A 23,555-nucleotide genomic window follows, 5' to 3' on the forward strand; every position below is an offset into this window, starting at 1 on the left:
GGAGCAGATCATCGCGTCTTTTCTCCGGGAGCAGATCATCGCGTCTTTTCTCCTGCAGAACCACTGGTGTGTTAGCACCACCGACATTTTGGTTAGCAGCTGAGCGCTTCACCACGGCGCCACCAGGGCTCCTCTTCTTGTCTTGACTGGGTCAAAATCTTGCTGACAGATCCTCTAGGTTGGAGGGAAATAACGTCACATTCACCCAGTGGTTCTTAACTGGGGTGCCCCCCCCTCCTCTGCCAGGGGCATCTTACAATGTCTGCAGGCATTTTCGGTTGTAGGGAGTAGAGGCCAGGGATGCTGCTCAACATCCTACAATGCACAAGACAGCCCCTACGACAGAGAATTATCCATCCCAGAATGTCAGGTGTGTCAAGGCTGATAAATGCTGCTACCATTTGCCTTTTTTTCTTTTTTATAGTTTGTTACATATTTTCCAAATTCTTCCTGAAGCATTGGCTACTGTAAATTTATCACCACGATATCTCTAGGAGACAGGGCACACACTACTAACGGCTGGATGCTGGATTGAAACCGCAGACTTGCAGATGATTGAGACAGTGAGTTAGGGGAGAACCCAGTTCTCTGCTGCTGCTGGGCTCTCTGGATGGCCTCAAACACCACATCTGGAGTGAGCAGAGGTGAAGGACCTGAACAACTTTTCTGATTAGCTTTCAGTCCACCTGTCAGAAAACACAAGGCAGATGTCTTCCCTTTCTGGCAGCATATGGTCATCATTTTTCACACCGCTTTTGAAAAGTTGGGCTTTGCAGCTAGTGGATTCTTGTGAAACTAAATGCCCGTTTTCAAGAACACTTCCCTAGATGGGAGGTCGCCTTTGTTTGTGTGATATTTAATCGAAAGCATTCCTCAGAAGAAAGTGAATAATACAGAGTGTCACCTGAAGGCATATTACCAGCCCCACCAGCAGAGAGTGAAATGAAAGGTTCCTAATAAAAACGAAACCTTTCAGCCCGAACCAGTCTTTAATATTTTCCCTCTAGCACAAAGCATTTTAATAGTTCACTATAATTTCTCTTGATGGGAAAATGAGTTCTCCTCAAGTCAGAGACAACTAACATGATGTTAAACTTCTGAATTTTTATTAGTGAAAAGCATTTAGAAACTTGAATTTTTCCAGTCTTAGACTACTATTAGACAGCTTTTAGGTCAGCAAACAGAGGAAGACCTTCACGGAGATGGACTGACACAGGGGCTGCAACAACGGGCTCAAACACAGCTGAGTCGCAGGACCGGGCGGTGTTTCCATTCTGTCCTACACAGGGTCACTATGAGTCAGAACCGACTCGATGGCACCTAACAACAACAACATAACCAGTGCCCTGAGTAACAGACTTCTAAGAGAACGTATAATTTTAAAAACTGAAGCCCATTTCTTTTATGCACAATGATGCCTTCCAACACCTTTAGAATAAACTTATGTTTTCCGAGGCACGTATAGAGCTCTTAATGTAGCTTCCAGAGATAGTCTCTCTCTGTAGGGCAATTGTCCTTCCTAATCCTCTGAGTCATGTAGGTTTGAGTAAGGGTGAGGAATAGGGAGAATGATCCTTCTGAAAAAACAACAGAACTACAGGAGCTAGGAAAACCTTTTCATTCAGCATAGTTCAAGCCACTTGCTTAATATCATGTCGTTTTCTCTCAAAACCAGTCAAAGACAGTTCAGTTTTATATTTCCCAAAGACATTCACTGTGAATGGAAACAACATCAGTCACCATCGAGTTGATTCTGACTCATGGCTACCCCATGTGTATCAGAGTAGACTGTGCTCCATAGGGTTGTCAATGGCTGATTTTTGGAAGCATGTCGCCAGGACTTTCTTCTAAGGTGCCTCTGGGTGGACTCAATTCTCCAATCTTTCAGTTAGCAGCCAAGTGATTAACTGTTTGCAACACCCAGGGGTCCCCCAAATTACCATAAGCACTCACTTTTGGGTTTGGTAAATTTAATCAAGACTCTTAGCTTCTGCAATTATCTGTTCTCTTGGGCCAATGTGACTAAAACATTTGCTTTAAATCTGAACATTATGGAAGGGTATTTAATGGTCTTAGAGAAGAAACTACATACGCAGAGATCTGCAAACAGCTTAACTTGGAGAATTCAAGGCCCAACATCCCGAATTCTGGAAGCAACAGCCTTCAGGTGAACAAAAGAAAGATGGGTTTCTCAGACGTTGCTGGAAATGAGGCAAGAAAATGAAACAAGCGCACAGATGTGTCTAGGTGTGAATAACTCTCTGTTCAAGCACTGGTTTAGCACGGCAATGTTGAACAAGGACATCATCACCTCACTTGAGTTTCCAGAAAAATTCAATCAAATACTCTCATTTTTCTTAAACGAATTCTTTAATAACACAGTCTTTACTGAAACTGGAGAAAAGAAAAATATAACCGCAACCTACAAACTGGGACAAAGTATTCTTAGATCTTCCTGCTAATATCCTAACATAACATCTCAACACTGAACTCTGCCCTCAATTCTCATGGTGAACTTTCTGCGAATGTTTCTATTTTAAGGTATTTTCTACACAGGAAGAATTAGAACCGGGATTGCAAATCTGACATGCCTGTAGGGTTTAGGAAGGCAACACAAATGGATGAAGAAGACACAGTAGGGACTGAGGCGACTTGCTGAGACAGCAGGGACTGAGGTGAGATTCCAGAGCTGTCAGATCCTCAAATTTTCAAGTTAAAAATACAAATTTTTTAAAATAAAAATGCCTAATTTTTAAATACCAGAAAATTCAGATTTTTAAAAAATACTTTGCTGGCTAAACAAATCCAACCAGTGTGCCCTATTTCATCTGCCAACTTGCAACCTCCATATTGGAAGAAGAAAATGAGGAACAGCTAATCAAAGGGATGATATCAGGGTTATTGCTCTTAAGTCATTGGTGAATTCTTGGATCTTCCTTAATTATAAAGAGCTTTTTTCTGATAGCATTATCACACCTAAAGTTCCTGACTTAAAATGTCACGGCTGTTTAAGCTTCAAAACATTCTGCCAGATAGAGAAGAGACCTCCAGAGAAATAAATTTTACGTGTCAGAGAAAAGCAATCGTGGGTCAAACTTAAGATTCTGCTGTCTCTCAAAGATTCATGGGGAAGATTATAAAAGTATCCAGTTTTACAAAAGCTGCTTCTAAGCCAGTGTTTAAAAGAAGCTGGTGGAAGAAAAAATTCCAAGTATCAAGAAATGCAAAGCAGAGGCTGTATATCACTGATAAAAATGCAGGGAAACAGAAAGGAATCAAGTTCTTCTAATCGAGCCAATAATATTTACAGCCTCCGGGTAGTGCCAGAATATTTCAGGAAATGCCAACGTCTTTCTTTGTAAAGATCAAGCTTCGTATGTAAACACAGCATATATCACGGGAAGAATAAAGCAAACCCACACTTCCTCGCTCTCCTTTTCAAAGAATCATCACGTTAACATCCACGGCCAAAGTGGAGCTCCCCCTACTCCCATATATAAAGCTTTGTGTTCAATGTTTCAAAGGCAAAGTTTCCGAGAACTTTCTAGGCAGTCCTCTGTTAATGGTTAATAACGGTAACTCAGAATGAATTAGCAATGGACCACTCAACACTCCGCTTTATTTCTCTGCCCCATTTCCCACTGGGGCTCTCAACATATTCCACCCATTCAGCCCCCACCACTCTCTGAATCCGCAAAGGCCACCCTTCCTTCTGTACTGAAATGAGGAAGGATGGGCAAGACGGAGGTGAAAGCCCAAACCACATGACCCCCACAGCAAGAGCGGTACCTGTTCAGGCTTCAGGCCCGGCGGGACCCAGGCGTACTCCTCTAAGGCGCAGCCCGAGTCATCATCCGACGTCGAGTTCCTCTGGAAGTCAAACATGAGTTTGCTGACGGTCTTCTCCATCTCCAGCGGCATCACCGTCACCATGTGCTCCTCCTGTGGACACTTGCAGTGCAGGCAGATCTTCCTGCAAGCAGCAAAGGCCGGAGGTCAGCAGGACGGGAAAAGAAACCGTTTTCACAAGAGACCTGCCCATCCCCAGGCTTGGATCCTAAACCATAACACAATCCTTGGCAACAGGCTTCTGGCAAAGACCCGCGGCATTCAGAGCAACGTTCCACAGCACACCTCTTTGTAGAAGGCGTGGTACCACTCGTGTGGAAACATCTCGCAAAGCCGAGGCTGCCAGGTAAGACGGGGAAGGAGGTTTCCACATGGACTGCAACCTTTCCTTCTAAATCAACATCACAAGAGGAATGGCAATATATGCATTTTTAATTTTCCAAGGTAGAATGCAGAACAGAGACCATGACCGCACAGTAACTTGATATGCAACACGCATACATAGGGAGTCCCTGGGTGGCATAAACGGTTAAGCACCTGGCTACACTACCTGAAAGGTTGGCGGTTTGAATCCACCCTGAGGCACCTCAGAAGAAAGGCCTGGCAACCTACTTCTGAAAGATCACAGCCACGGAAAACCCCACGGGCTGCAGTGCAACTCTGAAACACATGGGGTCGTCATGAGTTGAGATCAACTCCACTTGACAGCAACTTTTTAAAATACACATGTATATGCTGACCAGACAAATTATCAGTAGATTTAACACATACTGACAACATGCGGTTTTTATAAAAGGTTTTTAGATCTTGGAAAATGGAAAAGATGATTTTAAAAAGAATTACGGGTGAGATTTTCTTTAAGGAGAAGAGCAAAAATAAAACGTTTTTCCTGCTAAACAAATCTGGCCCTAAGGTCTCATGGGAAAGGCATTTTCACCTCCACTAAAGATTCCTGTGGGGCCCTGGTGGCGCAGTGGGTAAGAGCTTAGCTGCTCACCAAAAGGTCAGCAGGTCAAACCCACCAGCCGCTCCTTGGAAACCCTATGGGGCAGTCCCACTCTGTCCTGTGGGGTCTCTATGGGTCGGAACCGACCAGGCGGCAACGGGTTTGGTTTTTGGGTTGAAAGATCCCTGTAGGTCTGAAATTTTAATTAGAAACCCAAGTTGTCCCTGCGCTGGTAGTTTTTTTAATATACAAGAAGGTCAGGCACATGAGCTATTTCAAAAGGTAGCAGCCACAGATTAAAATCCCTCCCCCAAACTGAATATTTCCCTTTTCAGGTTACCATATGCTCCCTTATCCATACCTACAAAAATGATGAATAAATTTAAAAAGTTGATGTCAGCAACATAAAAGCATTTCTGGTTTCCAGGAATAAAATTTAAAAAAAAGGAAGAAAAGAATGGAGGAAGAAAAACTTAGGAATATAAGCTATTCTGTATGTACACTCATCTTTATAATTAGTTTCAGTAAAGCCTTATAAAGGAGACAAAAGAGCCCAGAATCCTAATTCCCACTTGTGCCTGAATTTTTCTAAACAGTTTTACTTAGATACAATTCATACACCATAAAATTCAACGTTTTAATGTGTACAGTTCAGTGGCTTTTAGGATACTCACAGATTTATGCAACTATCCCCATTATCTAACTTTAGAATATTTTCATCGCCCCAGAAAGGAACCTGATCCCAGCAGCAATGACTTCCCATACCCACCTCCCCACAGCCATTGGCAACCACTAACCTGCTTTCTGGTCTCTACAGATTTGCCTATTCTGGACATTTCCTATAAATGGAATCATACACTATGAGGTCTTTTGTAACCGCCTTCTTTCACACAGAAAGCTGTTTCCAAGGTTCATCCATGTTGTAGAACGTATCATTACACTATCCCTCTTTACCGTTGAATAAGATTCCATTGCATGGATATACCACATTTGGTTTATTCATTAGCTGACAGACACTTGGGCTATTTCCACTTTTTGGCTATTATGAATAATGCTGCTATGAACAGCCGTGTACAAGTCTCTGTGTGGACATGTGTTTTAATTTCTCTCGGGTTTTCCAAATTATCTGTACCATCTCACATTCCCACCAATGAACAAGTGTTCCGTTTTCTCCGGATCTTTCCCACACTTGTTTCTTTATTATATCCATCCTGGTAGCTGTGAGGTCGTATCTCATTGTGTTTTTAATTTGCATTTCCCTAATGGTTAATGACGTTAAGCATCTTTTAATGTGCTTCTTGTATACCTTCTTTGGAGAAATGTCTTTTCAACCCTTTAGCTCATTTGAAGATTGGGTTGTCTTTTTATTACTGAGTTGTGAGAGATTTTTAAACGTATATTCTACATATAAGTCCCTTACCACACATACGATTTGCAAAAATTCCTCCCACTTCGCAGGCTGTCTTTTCGTTTTCTTGATCTTGTTATTTGAAGCACAAAAGGTTTTAATTTTGATGAACTCCAACTTTTTTTCTGTTGTTGCCTGTGCTTTTGGTGTTATAGCTAAGATACCACTGCCCAGCCCAAGGTCATAAAGATTTACTCCCAAGTTTTCATCTAAGAGTTTTATAGCTTTAGCTCTTACATTTAGGTCTATGATCTATTTTAAGCTAATTTTTCACACATTGTGTGAGGCAGGGGTCCAAGTTCATTCTTTTGCCTGTGGGTATCCAGTTGTCCCAGATCCATTTGTTGAAAAGACTCTCCCTTCCCCACTGAATTGTCTTAGCGCCCTTGTCAAAAATCCATTGACCATAAGTGTTTAAGGGTTTCTTTTTGGACTCTCAGTTCTATTCCATTGATCTATATGTCTATCCTAATGCCAGCACCACACTGTCTTGATTACTGTAGCTCTGCAGTATGTTTTGAAACCAGGAAGTGTGAGTCCTCCGTGTTCTTTTTCAAAATCATTTTGGCTCTTTTGGGTCCCTTGTATTTGCATTCATAAGGTATGAATTTTAGGATGAGCTTGCCCTTTTTCTGCAAAAATGCCATCTGTGATTCTGACAGGGACTGCTTTGAATCTGTAGATCAATTTGGGGAGTACAGCCATCTTAACGATATTAACTATTCCAACTCATGAACACAGGATATCTTCCCATTTAAGTGGATCTTCTTAAATTTCTTTCAATGGTATTTTGTGGTTTCCAGTGTACAAGTTTTGCAATTCTTTTGTTAAATTTATTCCTAATTATCTTTTTCTCTTTGATGCTATGGTAAATGGAACTGTTTTCTTAATTTCATTTTCATATTGTTAGTGTATTGATTGTTAAGTGTATAGAAGTACAAGTGACTTCTGTATGTGGATCTTGCATCACACAATCTTGCTGAACTCCTTTCTTAGTTCTACTAGTTTGTGTGTGTGCGTGTCCCTTGGGATTTTCTATATATAAGCTTATGGCATCTGTGAATAGAGATAATTTTGCCTCTTCCTGTCCAATCTAGATGCTTTTATTTTTTTTGTCTTGTTTAATTGCCCTGGCTGGAACCTCCAGTACGATGTTGAATAGAAATGGCAAGAGCAGACATCCTTGTCTTGTTTCTGAACTTAGGGGGAAAGCACGCAGTCGTCCACATTAAGTCTTATGTTAGCTGTGGGTTTTCCGCAGAGGCTCTTTATCAGCTTCAGGAAGTTCCCTTCTACCCTAGTTTGTTAAGTACTCCTATCAGGAAAGGGTGTTGAATTTTGTTCAATGCTTTCTGGCACCTATTGAGATGATCAGGTGGTTTTCTGTCCTTTATTAACATGCTGTGTCTGAATTTTGAAACAAAATGTACTTGAAGAAAAAAAATATCAGGCTAGTCCAGGGAAGTAAGGCTTGTCAGATTCTCCCATTTCCTGCTTTTCATCCGATGGAAAACACCTCAGATGGGGTTTGCGGTCTCCAGACTCAGGGACATCCCCGGCAGTTGCTTTTAAATATAGTCAAGAGCTCGATTTAGTTAATCAGCTACTGTAAAGAGGTCAGGGCTGCTGGGAAGCAGGCAGGTCCCCATCCCTCCCCAATATTTTTATGCCAGTTTATGACTTAAGGAAATAAATTTCCAGTGTGTTTAAGCAAATTTAGTAAGCTCTTCAGTGACTAATCCTTTTCATAAAAAAAGTCACACTGTTAAAATAAAGTGGAGGGGAACTGTACCAAATTCAGTCCCCAGACGACACGTGGATGAAACTCCCATACACAGCTAGGCAGGGACGAGCACACCGCGTAATGCTGGATGGACACGATCCAGCGAGCAGAAGCTCCAGGACAAGGAGGAGAACAATAAAAGGGAGACAAGCCCTAAATGACAGACTCCAAACCAGGGGCCGTCTCCGAAGCAGTGAGTGAGAACAAACAGAGAAGGGAAGGGGGAAGAGTGTCGGGGGGCCCTGTTCAGATGGCCAGCTAATCGTTATCAAGAACACACTACATGTCAAGGACTCCTTTAGACCCTTGGGGTGCCTGACCAAAACAAAGGTCCCTGCACTGGGGAGCCTGCATTCTCAGAGGGGGAGAAACATACAACAAGCAACAAACATAAGAAAACATTCGCTCCTAGCTTGTTAAAGGGGTAAACACTGAAAAAGAAGGAGGCCTGGTGGAGCACAACACTTAAGCGAAAGGTTGGCGGTTTGAACCTGCCCAGCTGCTCTGCGGAAAAAAGGCCTGGCAATATGCTTCCATGAATATTACAGTCTAGAAAACCTCATGGCACAAGTTCTACTCTGTTACATGGGGTTGCTGTGAGTTGGAATAGACTCAACGGCACCCAACAGCAACTATGAAAAAAAAATCCAGAAAGGTGAAGCAGGATAAGGGGGATCATTCGGGTGGGTTACACACCCAACAGCATGTCCCTGTGTGCATGCACAAGACAGCCCCTAACCCTAACCCTAACCCTAACCCTAACCCTAACCAAAAGGTGGGTGGTATGAACATACCCAGTGGTGCCACACAAGAAAGGCCTGGCAATCTACTTCCATAAAGATTACAGCCAAGAAAACCATATGGAGCAGTCCTACTCTGTAACACACAGGGTTGCCATGAGTTGGCATCAACTGGATGGCAACGGTTTTGATGTGGTTTATGATCAAGCATTATGTATAGCAGTATGCAGGATGACTTCTTACACTTTACATACATAATTCCAACTTTGCAATCAGTCATCCAAAGAAGGAAATACTATCCCCATTTTCCAGAGAAGAAAACAAAGTCTCAGAGAGGTTAAGCAACTTGTTCAAAGTAAACCCTAAATAGGAAGCAGAGTAGGGAACCGAAAGGAGGATCTGTCTGACCCCCGAACCCAAGCAATTACGGACGGAAGGCATACCTGATTCTAAGCACAGAATACCCTACCCCCTGGACAACAAATCCGACTAGTCAAAACAAAAGAAAACAAAAATGGTAAATCAAAACCACGAGGAACTTATGCATTTCCCAGCCAGCCGTCTGCCTTCCACTCCTCGTTTATAATTCACAGGCATTTCCAGGGCACCGGCATTTTTATTTGCAAAGCATTTTCAGCCTTTGAGTGAGTCCATGACGGCCTTCAGAAAGGCTAATTTAATAACCTCCTTTTACGAATTGGGAGCCCAAGGCCAGATGCTCAGAAAGGAGCAGTGGGTCAGAGGTAAAGCTAAGACGGTTTCTCTGGATTTTCATGCACGTTCCCCGTCTCGGCAAAATGCACACCACAGCACCTAACAGCTCTCTCTTTCTGCACGCTGATTACAGCTTCCCATCTGAATGAAGCACATTCAGGGGTGTGTGGGGAAATAGAGGATTTGGCTTTTTTGTTAATAGACATTTATGAAAACAGAACCTGCTAGGAAAGCAGGATTTCATTAAACACACACACACACACAAAGGGCTCACGAGTTTCATTCTGTCAGAGCTGACAGTCTACCTGCACGTAATTGGGCTTGTGAGTGACAGGTTTCCAAGGACACGCCATGATTCAGATAGCAGAGATTCTGGATTCTTCTTCTTTCCCTCCATCTACCCCACAACAACTCCTGCAACCCCCTACCTACCCAAAAGCTGCAGCTATTAGCTCATTTTCTTCTTCATCTTGGAAGCCACCATGGGCTCCTGAACGGGCCACACAAGACTGACACAAGGAGGCTCCCCCTTTAACTGTCGCAGGCACCCCGGTGATCTGTGCCAGCGTCCACACCACGTGGAGGAGGACTAACAGTCGATGCCAATTAACTACAGTGATGCAGAAAGGTTCCTGAAAGTCGGCTGGGTGGGTGGGGACTCATCCCTGAGATGGTGAGAGGTTATTTACAACACGGAACCCTGAACCACACGTCCTGTCTTCTATGAGAAGTGACAGGGTGAAGGTAAAAAGGGAGCTTTCTTTATAACATGCTTCTAACAAGTTCATGTCATAAACGGCAGAATTTTAGATTTGGATGCGATTGTAAACATCATTAAGTCCTTTTTTTTTTCTTCTTTCTTTAGACCACCCCCCCTTTTTTTTAATGAGAAGAAACAAATTTCTGCAAAAGAATTCTTATGTGGAAGCTCAAATACACACATCAGAGCTGCCCAAGTAAATGGGGGAGGGGGAGACCCTGAGCCCGACGCCCTCATGCTTAGCTTCCTCCCCAAAACCCAGCCATTTTAATGGTTCTAAGAAACCCTGATGGCGCGGTGGTTAAGAGCTCGGCGCTCACCAAAAGGTCGGCAGTTCTAATCTACCAGGTGCTCCTTGGAAACCATATGGGGCAGTTTTACTCTGTCCTATAGGGGTGCTATGAGTTGGAATCGACTTGACAGCAATGGGTTTGGTTTTGTTTTTTAAGGGTTCCAGAAGGAGCCCTGGTGGCGCAGTGGTTAAGCACTGAGCTGCAAACTGAAAGGTTGGTGGTTCAAACCCACCAGATGTTCCGTGGGAGAAAGACGTGGCAGTCAGCTTCCACAAAGATCACAGCCTTGGAAATCTGATGGGATAATTCTACTTTAACACATGGGGTCACTATGATCTGGCATCAGTTTGATAGCAGTGGGCTTTTTTGGCTTTTGGAAGGGTTCTGAGGACACAGGTTTGAAAGTCATCATATTCCCTGGACTCCTCAAGGTCATTTCTGGTACTCATCAAGGTATACACTAGGTGCTCAGTAACTGGAGTCCCTGCGTGGTGCAGATGGTTAACAGCTCAGCTGCTAACCGAAAGGTTAGAGGCTCGAGTCCATCCAGAGGCACCTCGGAAGAAAGGCCTGGTGATCTACTCTCGAAAATTGAAAAACACGAGGCACAGCTCTACTCACGGGGCCGCCATGAGCTGGAGTTGACTTGACAGCAACTGCTCTGTCTGGTCTGCTCAGTGATTCGACAACAATGGAAAACAACGGGCTGCTGGTGGCTTTTAAGAGACAAACTATTTCTATTCGTGAAACTCTGCATATAAATGATCCTAGTTATGGGAAGTCACAGATCTGGTTGCCAAGACATTATGTGGAGATTCTTGTGGAATAGTGGGGAACCCAGTGACTTGATCTGAGAGGTCTGAGGCAGAGCCCAGGAATCTGCATTCCACAAGGATCCCAGGAGTCTGGGATGCAGCTGGTCCTCAGGTCACACCTGGAGGACACCCTTCTGTAGGCGGCGTCCTCGTTAGAAGGGGGCACTGTGGTCAGAGCATGCTCTGAAGCCTGGTGTGGACTCCCCCTACACCTGATGGTCTCAGCAACCCTGGGCAATGTGCAATTTTCAAGCTGTTCCAGGGGATCTACCCTATCCTTCCTGACTACTATGTCTCAAGCTCTCACATCACTAAGCCCCCCTAGGGTTCAGCTGGCCAGCTGGTACCCACTAGGGCATGTCTGTGAAAAGGTGCTGGCAACAGGTATGATGGTATCAGCCACAAGAACTGTGTCTCTTGTTGCCAGTCCTGCCCTCTGTACTGCCATCACACCCCTTTTGGTATAGGTTCCTCTGGGCCAAATTCATGGCCAGATGAGGTTCAACTCACTTTTATGCACAGGGTCAAGGGTCAGACTACTTAAAGAGTGGCTCAGCCCCAACATAAACCAAGTGATTGATGAGGAATGCATACTGCTGGGCTCAACATGGCAATGCCCCAGACAGCTGAGGTCGGGTGCAAGAAAAGACACTTCTGTTAAAGACAAAGGGTTAAAATTACCCAATGGCCTCGATAGCATTTTCTAAGTGACAGATGTGTCCTAGGTATTTAAATTTCCACGACTCCAGCTCACTAAAGGCAGAAGAATAATGCTTTTTCCTCATTATAACATAAAGTTACGATTTCCTTATACTAAGAAAAAAAAAAGAACACCCATACACAATTCATGTAGGAAAAGAATCAAGAATAATACATAAGCAAGGAGAAAAAAAGTTCAAGACACGACCCCAGAGACAATCACTGTTAAAGGGAAGCAGCTGCTTGTCCCGTTACTCAGTGTTAAACTGGAGACCAGATTTCATCCTACACGTTCCCATCACCAAGCACCAGGGGACCAGTCTCTGGCCCAGAATGATAAGACATGAGCCACAGCCACACACACACGTGCACACAGCATCTCAGCAAATGGATGTCCATTACTCAGTCGAGATGAATGGGTCTGCTCTGATTTGGCTCCCTGCAGCGGGATCTGAGAATATTTATGTGGAGTAGAAGCCACTCCCAGTGTGGGAACCATTATTTCCTTCTGGGTAATGCAGAGTTAAAAGTTAGGTCTCAGATAAAAAAAAACATACAAGAACCAGATTTCAACAGCTATCGACTTTCAACCTTCTGTGCAAGTAGAGAGAGACTAGGCATGGATAATTTTAAACCACTAGGATTTGGCTCTGATTTGCATCTTTGTATACCAGTCATGTACTCTCCAATGCACCAGGCCTTCTATCACTTGCAACAACCTAAAGGGAACCGCCCTGGGAAGGACGGACTCAGGAGGAGCTGGGCTGGAGCCTGACTTTCTCAGTCTGCTCTGTTGCCCCATTTCCCCAAGTTTCCACGGAGAGCATCAGCTTTTTACATGCACGGAAAGCACCAGCCTAAAATGAGGCAATCATTCTTTTCAAGTTTACTGCCCTTTGGTGCCCCCTCTCTGGGGTTCCCCCCAAATTTTAGGAGTCCTTGAATGGCGCAAATGGTTAAAAGCTGGGCTACCAACTAAAAGGTTGGAGGTTCAGGCCCACCCAGAGGTTCCTTGGAAGAAAGTCCTAGTGATCTGCTTCTGAAAGTTCATAGCCACGGAAACTCTACGGAGCACAGTTCTACTCTGCACACATGGGGTCACCATGAGTCAAAATCAACTTGATGGAAACTGGGGTGTTTTTTTTGGTCTCCAGGTTTTAGGAGACAAGGGTGCGTATTGCGTGAAGACAGTTCTGCTCGGGTTGCAGGCTGCTCAGAAGTGAGATCAGATAAAAGAGACAGTGGGTGTCGTTAGCAAAAACGACTGCTGTGTTTAACCGAGTCGGTAAGAACTGGAGGCAAGGCCTGCCCGCCCGAAGGCAGCACTGAGAGTGTCCTGCTTCAATCAGCAGTTGTCAAACGGGGCTATCACAAAGAACACAGCTGTTCTCCACCGAAACGGCATGGGTCACACATGGCGCCCACACATGGCTTCAGCTCTCCCTTTCAACATCCCTCGCAAAACACAAGGGGGATCAGAATGTCAGAAAGAAAGGAATGAAGGAAAGAAATATAGCTGTGGAAGCTGGCCTGAAATAAAATGAGGATGTCCCGAGAGGTGAAAGCTGCCCCAAAGGGTCAAGGGTCCTTCTGACACGTCTGACCTGCAGGCACCTGAGCTGGGCCTCCCTCCCAGCATCCACCTTGGCAGTAAAGGCAGGCGGCCAACGGGTGAGCACAGGGCTCTGTTTCTACTACTAGCATGATGTAGTACATTCATGACAGAGGTATAACATTCCTATTAACTTGACAGCTTATCTCATTTATTTGCTCTCAGCTGTTCTGTAAAGTTGGCATTTTTATCTATCCATTTCACAGATACAGAAATTTGGGCTAAAAACTTAAGTAACTTGACTGCGGTTACAGAGTTAGAACCTCTATCATCCATCTCCAAGACCAATGCTCTTTCCATTACCTTGTTTTAAGCAGACTGGACAAATAAATCTGCCTGCCTGCCTGCCAGCCAGCCAGGCAACCAGCCAGCCAATTCTGAATTATCTGTTGTGTGCTACACCCCATACTAAGATGCTGGGCATAGAGCAGAGATTAGGACAGACAACATCCCTACCCGCACGGAGCTTAGAGTCAAGTGAGGAAGACAGACAACAATCAAGTAAACAAACTAACAAGTGCTGGTTAGGATACAGTGAAACTGAAACCCTCGTCCGTTGCTGGTGGGAATGTAGAATCCTACAGCTGCGGTGGGAAACAGTTTGGTAATCCCGCAGAAAGTTAAACCTGGATTTATCATGTGACCCAGAAGTACCACCTTAGGTATATACCAAAAAAAAAAAAAAAGGAAAGCAGGATGGTAAACAGATACACGTACACCAATACTCACTGCAACACGATTCATAGTGGCCAAAATGTGGCCACAATCCAAGTGGCAACAAAAGACGGCTGGATGAACAGAATGTGGCCCTGTCCGTACAACAGAACAGTACTCTCCCATGAAGAGGAATGAAGAACTGATCCACGCAATGACACGGACGAATCTTGAAAACGTTACGTTGAGTGAAATAAGTCACAAAAGGATAAATATTTTATGATCCCACTCTTATAAAAATTCCAGAAGAGACAAACGCATAGAGACCAAGTACAGTGGTGGTTACCAGGGGCTGTCAGGAGGAGGAAATGGGGAGCTGTCGCCCAAGGGGCACTGAATTTCTGTTTTAAAAACAACAACAACGAACAGTTCTCATCAGTCCATTGTGGCTCATGGCGACAGCATTTGGAAATGGATTGTGGTGATGGCTTCACAAATTGCAAATGTAGTTAATGTCAATGAATTGTGCACTTAATAATGGTCAAAAAGGAAAAAAAAATTGTTATATATATTTTACCACAGTAAAATTTAAAAAACTTTAAAAAAAAATCAAGTAAACAAATAGACAAACTTGCCATTTATACATCATGATGTGTGTTAGGACGGAAATGAACAGGGTTGGGGGACGGAAAAGGAGGGACTGAGGGTGGTCAGGACAACTGTCTCCACCGAAGAGATGCTTCAGTGTGACTAGGAGGTTGACTACCCATTGCTGTCGAATTGATTCTGACTCACAGCGACCCTACAGGACAGAGCAGAACTGCCCGAAGGAGCAGCGGGGGGATCCGAACTACCGACCTTCTGGTTAGCAGCTGAGCTCTGAACCACTGCGCCACCAGGGCTCTAGGAAGCTGAGTGTGAGCAGCTATAGAAAAGCCAGGCTGAGAGTCTTCCCCAGCAGAGGAGACAGCAAGCACAAAGGCCCTGTGGTGACGAAGTGGCGCCATGAGTCATTCTCAGGCGCAGCTGGTGGCCTCCTCCCCCATCATTTTCTGCACTGAAGACAGTGACCAAACTGGCTGAGCCACTGCTTGTCCCAAAGTCCGAGTACGGTGTGCAACTCAGGGGATGGTACCATCCTAGGGATGTAGGAAGGCTCTGTAGTCTCCCTGACGCACTTGTCTGTGGACCGCCTGTGTCCCTCTGTCTTCATCCCCAGGAATCAGCACATCCTGTTATGTGCAGCCTTGCTGTCTTCTTAACTCCCTCCTCCCAGCCACAATACATTGCTTCCCCTTTCTGGCAAACACTCAGTCTGAAGGAGGGACCCAGTCCTGAACCTTGACAGCTGCCCTGTCTGGAAGTGAGATTTCTATCTCTGTGAGAAAGGAAAAATGGTTTCCTAATAAACACAGAAGCTGAAGGGCGGAGACTGTGACCGGCCGGCTGGGTATGAGGCTGGTGCTGTGGTGTGCCAAAACCATGCCGTCCAGCCCCATCCGGCTCCCTGCCTTCCACCTGGGCTCCAGTGGCTCTGGCCACCTGCACTCAGAGACACTTCTCTCCCCCAGGGGGTGCCCAGGTTGGTACGGGGTGATTTTCGGTGCAGTTTCTCCTACTGTGTCAATTCATATTTTGATGAAGAAGTAGATACAGTGCCTTATTTTAATTTGTCTTCTGATTCTGGAACAGTGGAAACACATTTCTTTTAAAAATAACCTTCTGGACGACTTTTGTCAGAAACACATCAGTCTGAAGCCCTCTTACCACACTTTGGTTTACAGGCGTGACAGCCCACGTTATGAATAACAGGGCCAGTGTCTTAGCTGGGGGCTCCCCAGAGTCAGACCCTGGGGAGGTATCTGAGTGTACTGACATTTCGGAGGTGATTCCAAGAAGCCCTGAGAGGGAATTAGAGGAAGAAGTTGGGAAGGGAAGACGCCAATATAGGACGAGGTAATGAACTGGAGTCCCTGGCGGCACCATTGGTTAAGTGTTCGACTATGAAATAAAAGGTTGGTGGTTTGAACCAGAGATGCCTCAAAAGAAAGGCCTGGTGATTTGCTTCCCAAAAGTCCAAAAAGCTTATGGAGTGCAGTGCTACTCTGCCCACTTGGGGTCACCATGAGTCCGAATCAACTCAGTGGTAAATTTTTTCTTTTTATGAGCAAGTTACAGCTTTGGGCAGCTGGGCTCAGTCCTGTTGAGGACCTCTGGGAGATGGTAAAGAATACTGCTCAGAGTTGTCCCACCTGAGGAACACTAGAGGGTATTTACCCACCAATTCCCAACAGTTTCTGGGAACAAGCCATGCTCCTGAGGCCCTCTGGCTTACCCTACATGTAAGACAAGCAGGCAGGCAAAAGGCTTCATTTTCTACTGCAGCAGGAACCACGGATCAGAGTTCGCTGGAATGGTGAGCGCCGGAGGGTAGGGTGGAATATTGAAAATGCTTGATGCAGGTAGCTCCATTTGCTAAACAATAATTCACTGAATGCCTGCAATGTACCGGGCTTTCTAGTAGGTGTTGTGAGGGATTAAACTAAACAAACCAGTAAGCAAGTCCCTGTCTGACTGGAACACAAAGATACAGCCACAAACCTCACAGTGAAAAGCACTGTGAGAGGCTCTGTTGGGTCAACGAGCAATAGAAAGCCTACTATGTGCCAAGCACTGGGCTACAGGAGATCTGTGGATACAGGGAGGCCTCCCTGATGAAGCTGGACCTGAAGCATGCTAAGCAGGAGGTTGCTAGAAAAAAGGAGAAAAGTGTATTCTCAACGGGGAATAAAAGCACAGGGGTGAGAGAGAACATGGTGCCCCCGTACACTGTCTAACATGCTCACAAGATGGCGGATGGGGAATTACACATGGGAGCTCCGTAAATGGGTTTTGATGTTATTGTAAAGGTATTCAGAGCCGGTGAGGAATCTGCCTACCAAACAGAACACAGATAGCTAACACAGCATCCTGATGAACAGACAGTGAGCCCTCAAAGGAGAAGAGCTCGGCCACTGATGGTGTCTCCATGGCAACCCTGCTACCTGCATCACTGCATCCCTACATCCTGAGGAGAGGCCATGGGTATCCAGAGAAGCTCTGATTTCCTTAGCTGCCTGTCAGACCCACCGCTCTGCTAAGAATAACCGAGGCAGGTAGGCCGGCTGACTCCATCTGGATAAATTTCTCCATTTCCCTTTGCGTACCTGCTAACCGTGATTTTACGACATGCAAGCTTCTGCTTCACTGGATCTTTAGCAGAGAAGTTCCCAGAGCCCTTCTTCTCCAGATAATTGTTCGGGGGACCAGTTTCTGGGGCAATGACTACAAACTGGATTCTAATGCTTCACACCTCTGAACTTCAAGGGATGGGCTGGAAAACACCACAAAATACCTCTTCCACGCCATCTGTTGAAGTGCTTCCTCAGTCTCTATCTCCTCTGTGGAAGAGGTTGGCTAAACTGACACACACATGATCTGAGGCATTCAATATTCCCTCAGTATTTAAAGGCAATATAGTGCAGAGGATTAACATCTTAGATTCTAGGGTCCCAGTGACTTCGGTTTGAATCCCGACTCTGCCACTTTATTGAGTTGCAATTACGATCAAATAACAGTAACAATGCTCAGTCTAGAGAAACAGTTATCACCTGCCACTGTGCTAGGCCCTGTGCTATATGCAGGGCTACAAAGTGGCAAACAAATGTGAGCGATCATGCCTTCTCCTCTCTGGAAGTCACAGTCTGCTGCTGTTGTTGCGGTTAGCTGCATTCGAGGCGATTCCGATTTGCATTCCAGTTAGGACGAAAACAGATCAAGAGAAATCAGAAGGGTGGTGGACAATTCATTCTGCAAGTCTTTATTAAATTCCAAGTGTAAACGTAAAGATGTGCTGGGCTGAGCAAGGTAATCTGATTACTATCCTTACCAAAGGATCACTTATTCTCTACCATGCTTTTGGAGTCCCTGGGTGGCGCAAACATTTAAGTCCTTGGCTACTAACGGAAACGCTGGAGGTTCGAACCCACCCAGAGGTGTCTCAGAAGAAAGACCTGGCGATCTGCTTCCGAAAGGTCACAGTCTTGAAAACCCTGTGGAGCACCGTTCTACTCTGAAACACGTGGAGTCTCCATGAGTCGAAGTCAACTCTATGACGTTGGTTTGGTTTGGTTTACTATGCTTTTAATATGCCAAGGTCAAGGTCACAAGATGACCTTTTCTTATCAAGCCACAATGAAGCAGGCAGGCTAGATATTAAATTAATGGCCTCTTAGACCAATCAAGTACTTCAGAGTGTAAAAAGCACGTTCAATTGAGGTTACTCTTACATCAAAAATCCTTTCAAGGTTAGTCAGAAGACCCAAAACCAAACCTAGTGTCATTGAGTCGATTCCGACTCATAGCGATTCTATAGGACAGAGTAGAACTTCCCAATAGGGTTTCCAAGGAGTGGCTGGTGGATTCGAACTGCCGACCTTTTGGTTAGCAGCCTGAGCTCTTAACCACTGTGCCACCAGGGATCCTAGTCAAAAGAGCAGGGGTTATTATTGGCATTTTAAAAACCCATTGCTGTGGAGTTGATTCCAACTCGTAGAGACCCTAGAGGACAGAGTAGAACTGTCCTGTAGGGTTTCCAAGGCTGTAATCTTTATGGGGGCTGACGGCCACATCTTTCTCCCGTGGAGTGGCTGGGAGGTTTGAACCACTGACCTTTCAGTTAGCAGCCATGCGCTTAATCACTGTGCCACCAGGGCTCCTTCTACCGTAATTTTACAGACTAAGAAAGTGAAGCGCAGAGAAGCAAAGTGCTGCAGCTGCCGCTACTAAGTACCCGAGATGGGTTTAGAACTCCAAAGCTACTCCTCCGTCCCCGCAACCAGGGGACGAAAGTCAGTCTGACTCTGCTTCTGGGGTGTGAGCTCTCTACCTCTTTTTTTAAGAAACATTTTCTGAGTGTGTGCTGAGCTCCATATATTTTGAATTTAATCCTCAAACCACACTATGAGAAGGGAATTGTTATTATCCTCATTTTACAGATGGGAAAACTGAGGCTCAAAGACTTTATGTCACATACTCGAGCTCCTACCACAAGGGAAAGATGAAATGGAAATGCAAACCCAGGCCTGCAGGACTCCAGAGCACTTCACCAGATACCTGAATGCCCTTTTCAGGCCCCTTCAGGCGGACAGCACTGGTCCCTTCACCCACGTAAAACAAGATGTACTTCCCTCCCCGGGCACGGAGGCCCCCACATCACTGGCAAGTCATAAGAAACTCCTAAGTGGTTGCTTATTAATAACATTTTCAGTTTATATTAGGCCGCCTTTCATCCCGAGAAACTTGGCCAGCTACGTACAGAGACCCACTGAAATCCAGCCATCTCTGGTGTGGACAGGGGCCAGCTGGCAATGGCACCTCAGTGGCTTGGCTTGGGGGGATTCTGGCAATGGTCACACCCTTCGAAACTTAACAGGGGCCCTTTAATATCCGCCCTGAAAGCCTGGAGGCAAAAACTTCCCAGAAATCCCGGATCCTCAGTGAATGAGGCCAAAGGCTCAAGATGACCCCAGTGGACCTGGGAAGTAAGAGCGTCGACAAGTTGGGTGTTTACCAAATACTGATGCTGGGAGAAAAGCCCCTCTATCCAGGATGACTGGGACACAACAGGGAAAGACACTGTTTTCAAAAGAGCTCTGGCTTTAGTCAGGCCCAAGGGAAAAAACAAAATTCTCAGGGTTTCCCACAGCCAGGAGAGGCAAAAAAGGCAAGACGCTGACTTTCCCTCTTCGAGCTTGATCTATGGAAGGATTTTGTGGTTTCGTCCTGGCCACTGCTAGCTTCCTCATTCTGCAGCAGTGACAGGAAGGAGCGAGTACATAGAAAGAAACTAACATTTCCTGGTTTCATGTTTTATTGGAAAGAAGCCCTTCATGAATTGAATTCACATGGTCTACAGGAGTAAAAGTTCTGAAAATACTTAAAACTTTGTTCTATCCAGAATCTACAAGGTGATGGCTGAAGGATGTAAGCTCCCTACCAGCCTCCGTCCCCAAGCCTGCTGGATGTAGAATAGCACACACTTAACCCAGTGAACACAACGAACAACAGACCAGACTTCGGCGTTCCATGACACATGGAACGAGTCTTTGTCATTCATTTATTATCTCTTCTCACCCTCTCTGTCTTTTCTTTCTAGGTGCTATTGAGTAGATTCTGAATCACGGTGACCCCATGTGTAACAGCAGAACTGCACTCCACAGGGTTTTCAAGGCTGTGATCTTTCGGAAGCAGATCGCCAGGCCTTTTTTTCTGAGGCACCTCTGGGTGGGTCTGAACCGCCAACCTTTTGGTTAGCAGTTGAGTGCTTAACCATTTGCGCCAGCAGGGCCTCCTCTATCTTTACTATCCGAGTCTGCTTCTCTCACCTCCTGCTTGTGTTACTGTAACAGCCTACAGCTTAATTCTCTGCTTCCATTCTCATCCTTCTAGAATTTATTTTCCACCAGCTGTTCATATTTTTTTAAATGAAGATAACATTCAACTTTCTTGCTTAAAACCTCTATTGGTTTTCTACTGCAATTAGAATGAAGTATAACCTCCCTAACCATGGCCTATAAGACCCCACACAATTTGGCCTCTTCCTCTCTTTCCAACTTCATTTTGTACCATTCCTCATCTTGTCCACTATGCTTCAGCCACCGCTGTCTTTTTATTGGTCCCCTGAACTTTCCAAGGCCATCTCTCCCTTGGGATCCTTGTAATGGTTGTTCCTCCACCTGAAACATCTTTTCCCCAGCTCTTCACGGCTGGCCCCCTTTCCGGTCTGTATGTCAGCACTCAAAGGGCACCTCCACCAAGGGCCTTATTCCCGCCTTCTTCTTCATTCTCCATTCTACTATCCTTACTTTTTTTTTCCTTAACATTTGTCACTACCAGAAACTATCTCACTTGCTGACGTGTCTGTTGTATGTTTCTCCATTGTAATGTAAGTTCCATAAAATCAAGGATCTTATCTTGTATCTGGAATGTACAATAAGCCTCCAATAAGTAGCTGTTTAAGTGAATCCTTAATACCTTGCCCAGAATCTAGCTTGGCAGTTCTCAACCACTAGGCTGAGAATCCTTCACCAGCATGCAAACAAATTATGATCAATACGCAAATTTTATTTTTTGCAATAACTGAGATTGCATATTGTTACAATGACGCTAAAAACGTAGAGTGTGCTTCAAGTACATGATGAGAAGTATCATCCAGACCACAGCAAAGAAGGACTGCCTTTGTCCTGGATGAAATGAAAGGATGTAATAAGAGTAAGATTAGGGCAGGGGTGTATGCATCACTGCTGAGAACGAACAACTGTGCCACACGCATAGTGCAATTTAATTCTGTTACGTGTGTTACAAAATGCCCAACATTTGAAAGAGTGCTTTGAGTATAGAAAGGTTGAAACCCACCGGCTTAGCCCAAATGTAAATGTTCAAAATAACTGTTAAATTGCTGAATGAACAGTAACAAGTGTATCTTCTTGTTACTGAGATGCAGAACAAGCAAGAACTCCCGTGGCCTTGGCAACTGAGAGCAAAGCCCTCAGTTTATTGATCTATAAAATGGAAGAGTAACAGCTCTCTACTTTCAGCTCCTCAGCGTTAAAGTTAGATCCTGGGTCATCATGGAGAAAGTGTCATATTTCCACAGGGCAGAAGAATTTTTTTTCCCCAGTTCCACATCAACCTGTGGAAGTTTTCCTGTGGAAGTTTTCAGGAGGTTTTCCTGAATGGATTTACAACAACCCACAATCCAAACTAGCAGTTCTTAACCTTTTGGGTTACTTGGATACCTTTAAGAATCTGATAAAAGCTGGGATCTTCTCCCTAAAAAATGAGCATATATACATTGATGGGAAATTCTGCATTTAACTTCAGAAAGCTCATCAGTCCTGTCTGGTCCTTTGGTGTTCACGGATCCCAAGTTAAAAACATAAGATTTAGAGAACTCGTTAAGTGTGAAAGTTCTTCTCTGATATTTTAAACTCTCCACAAGGCCCAGTGGTTACGTTGCTTTTCTCTGATTCGTCTTTCAGACGCCATCCTAGCAAGAACCCAGGCTCCCGTGGTTGAGAGAGGAACACGCAATTCTTTGCTCTGCGGGGGCACCGTGTCCTAATGAGGTAGGAGGTTCGCAGCAGCCCAGCCTGCAGGGAGGTGAGGAGGACGCCATCCTTCCAATCCGCGGCTTCTAGTCTTGAGAGGCTTTCCAGACGTCTTCTGAGATGATGAACTCAAATGCGAGTAACAGACTTAGGCAGCCATTTAAATGCAGTCTCGAATCTTGATAGATAAGCCGGGGCGGGGGGCGGGGCTTCAGCTGGGGGCTAGGCAGCTGCCACGCCAGAAGCAGCCACTCCATAGGCGCTAAACAGATGGACGGACTGCCCAGAGGATGCCCGCCGACAGCAGTCCACAGAAAAGCAGACTGCAACAGTGGGTCTCCTCCGGGAGCATCACAGCGGGGAAGCCGGATGAAGAGCCGACATCACTGGTAATGAAAGGTGACAGAGGCTAAAGAATGGTCCCCTTAGTGATCAAAACAACAGAATTTATATCCCAGAGAAGGAAAAACAATTAATTAAAATATGAATTAATCAAAAATCCAACTAAATAAAACCTGCAATAAGCCTGCAGTTCATCTACTTTCGGGGGGAAGAACAAAATGTACAGTAAGTGGAAAACGGGATTTCTTTTTGAGCACACCTAGGCAATTGGTAGGTGCTCAACGGATACTTATAAACTGCAAAGAGAATCAACTTCCAGAGAGTACCCAAGGGTAACTGGTAACCAGCTGCCGTCGAGTCGACGCTGACTCATGGTGACCTTGTGTGTCAGAGTAGCACTGCAGTCCACAGGGTTTTCAATAGCTGAGTTTTTGGAAGTAGATGACCAGGCCTTTCTTCCAAGGTACCTCTGGGTGAACTTCAACCTCCAATGTCCAAACACTAAATGCTTGCAACACCCAGGGACTTCATTCAAAAGTAAAGTCGGTTAGGTTCACCGTTCGGCCAAAGATTAGACAGCTCCATAAAACAGAACGAGACTAACGGGGCACAGCTGTCCAGGGACAAGGACTAGCAGGCAGGAGGGGACAGGAAAGCTGGTAATAGGGAACCCAAGGTCGAGAAGAGGAGAGTGTTAACATGTCGTGGGGTTGTTAACCACTGTCATAAAACAATACGTGTACTAACTGTTTAATGAGAAACTGTTCTGTAAACCTTCATCTAAACTACA

The 23,555-nt window shown here is 45.0% G+C and overlaps 1 protein-coding gene across 1 annotated transcript in view; it reads right to left on the reverse strand.

Annotated features, from left to right (window-relative positions):
* PRICKLE2 (prickle planar cell polarity protein 2) overlaps positions 1–23,555 on the reverse strand; it is a 139,894-nt gene that overhangs the window by 107,906 nt on the left and 8,433 nt on the right. The window contains exon 2 of the mRNA XM_004368662.1: positions 3,790–3,973. Within this exon, the coding sequence (XP_004368719.1) occupies positions 3,790–3,933 (144 nt within the window). The 5' untranslated portion in view covers positions 3,934–3,973. The remainder of the gene's footprint in view (positions 1–3,789; positions 3,974–23,555) is intronic.

Source organism: Trichechus manatus, unplaced genomic scaffold (assembly GCF_000243295.1).
Source record: "Trichechus manatus latirostris isolate Lorelei unplaced genomic scaffold, TriManLat1.0 scaffold00001, whole genome shotgun sequence".
In the NCBI taxonomy this organism is placed as follows: domain Eukaryota; kingdom Metazoa; phylum Chordata; class Mammalia; order Sirenia; family Trichechidae; genus Trichechus; species Trichechus manatus.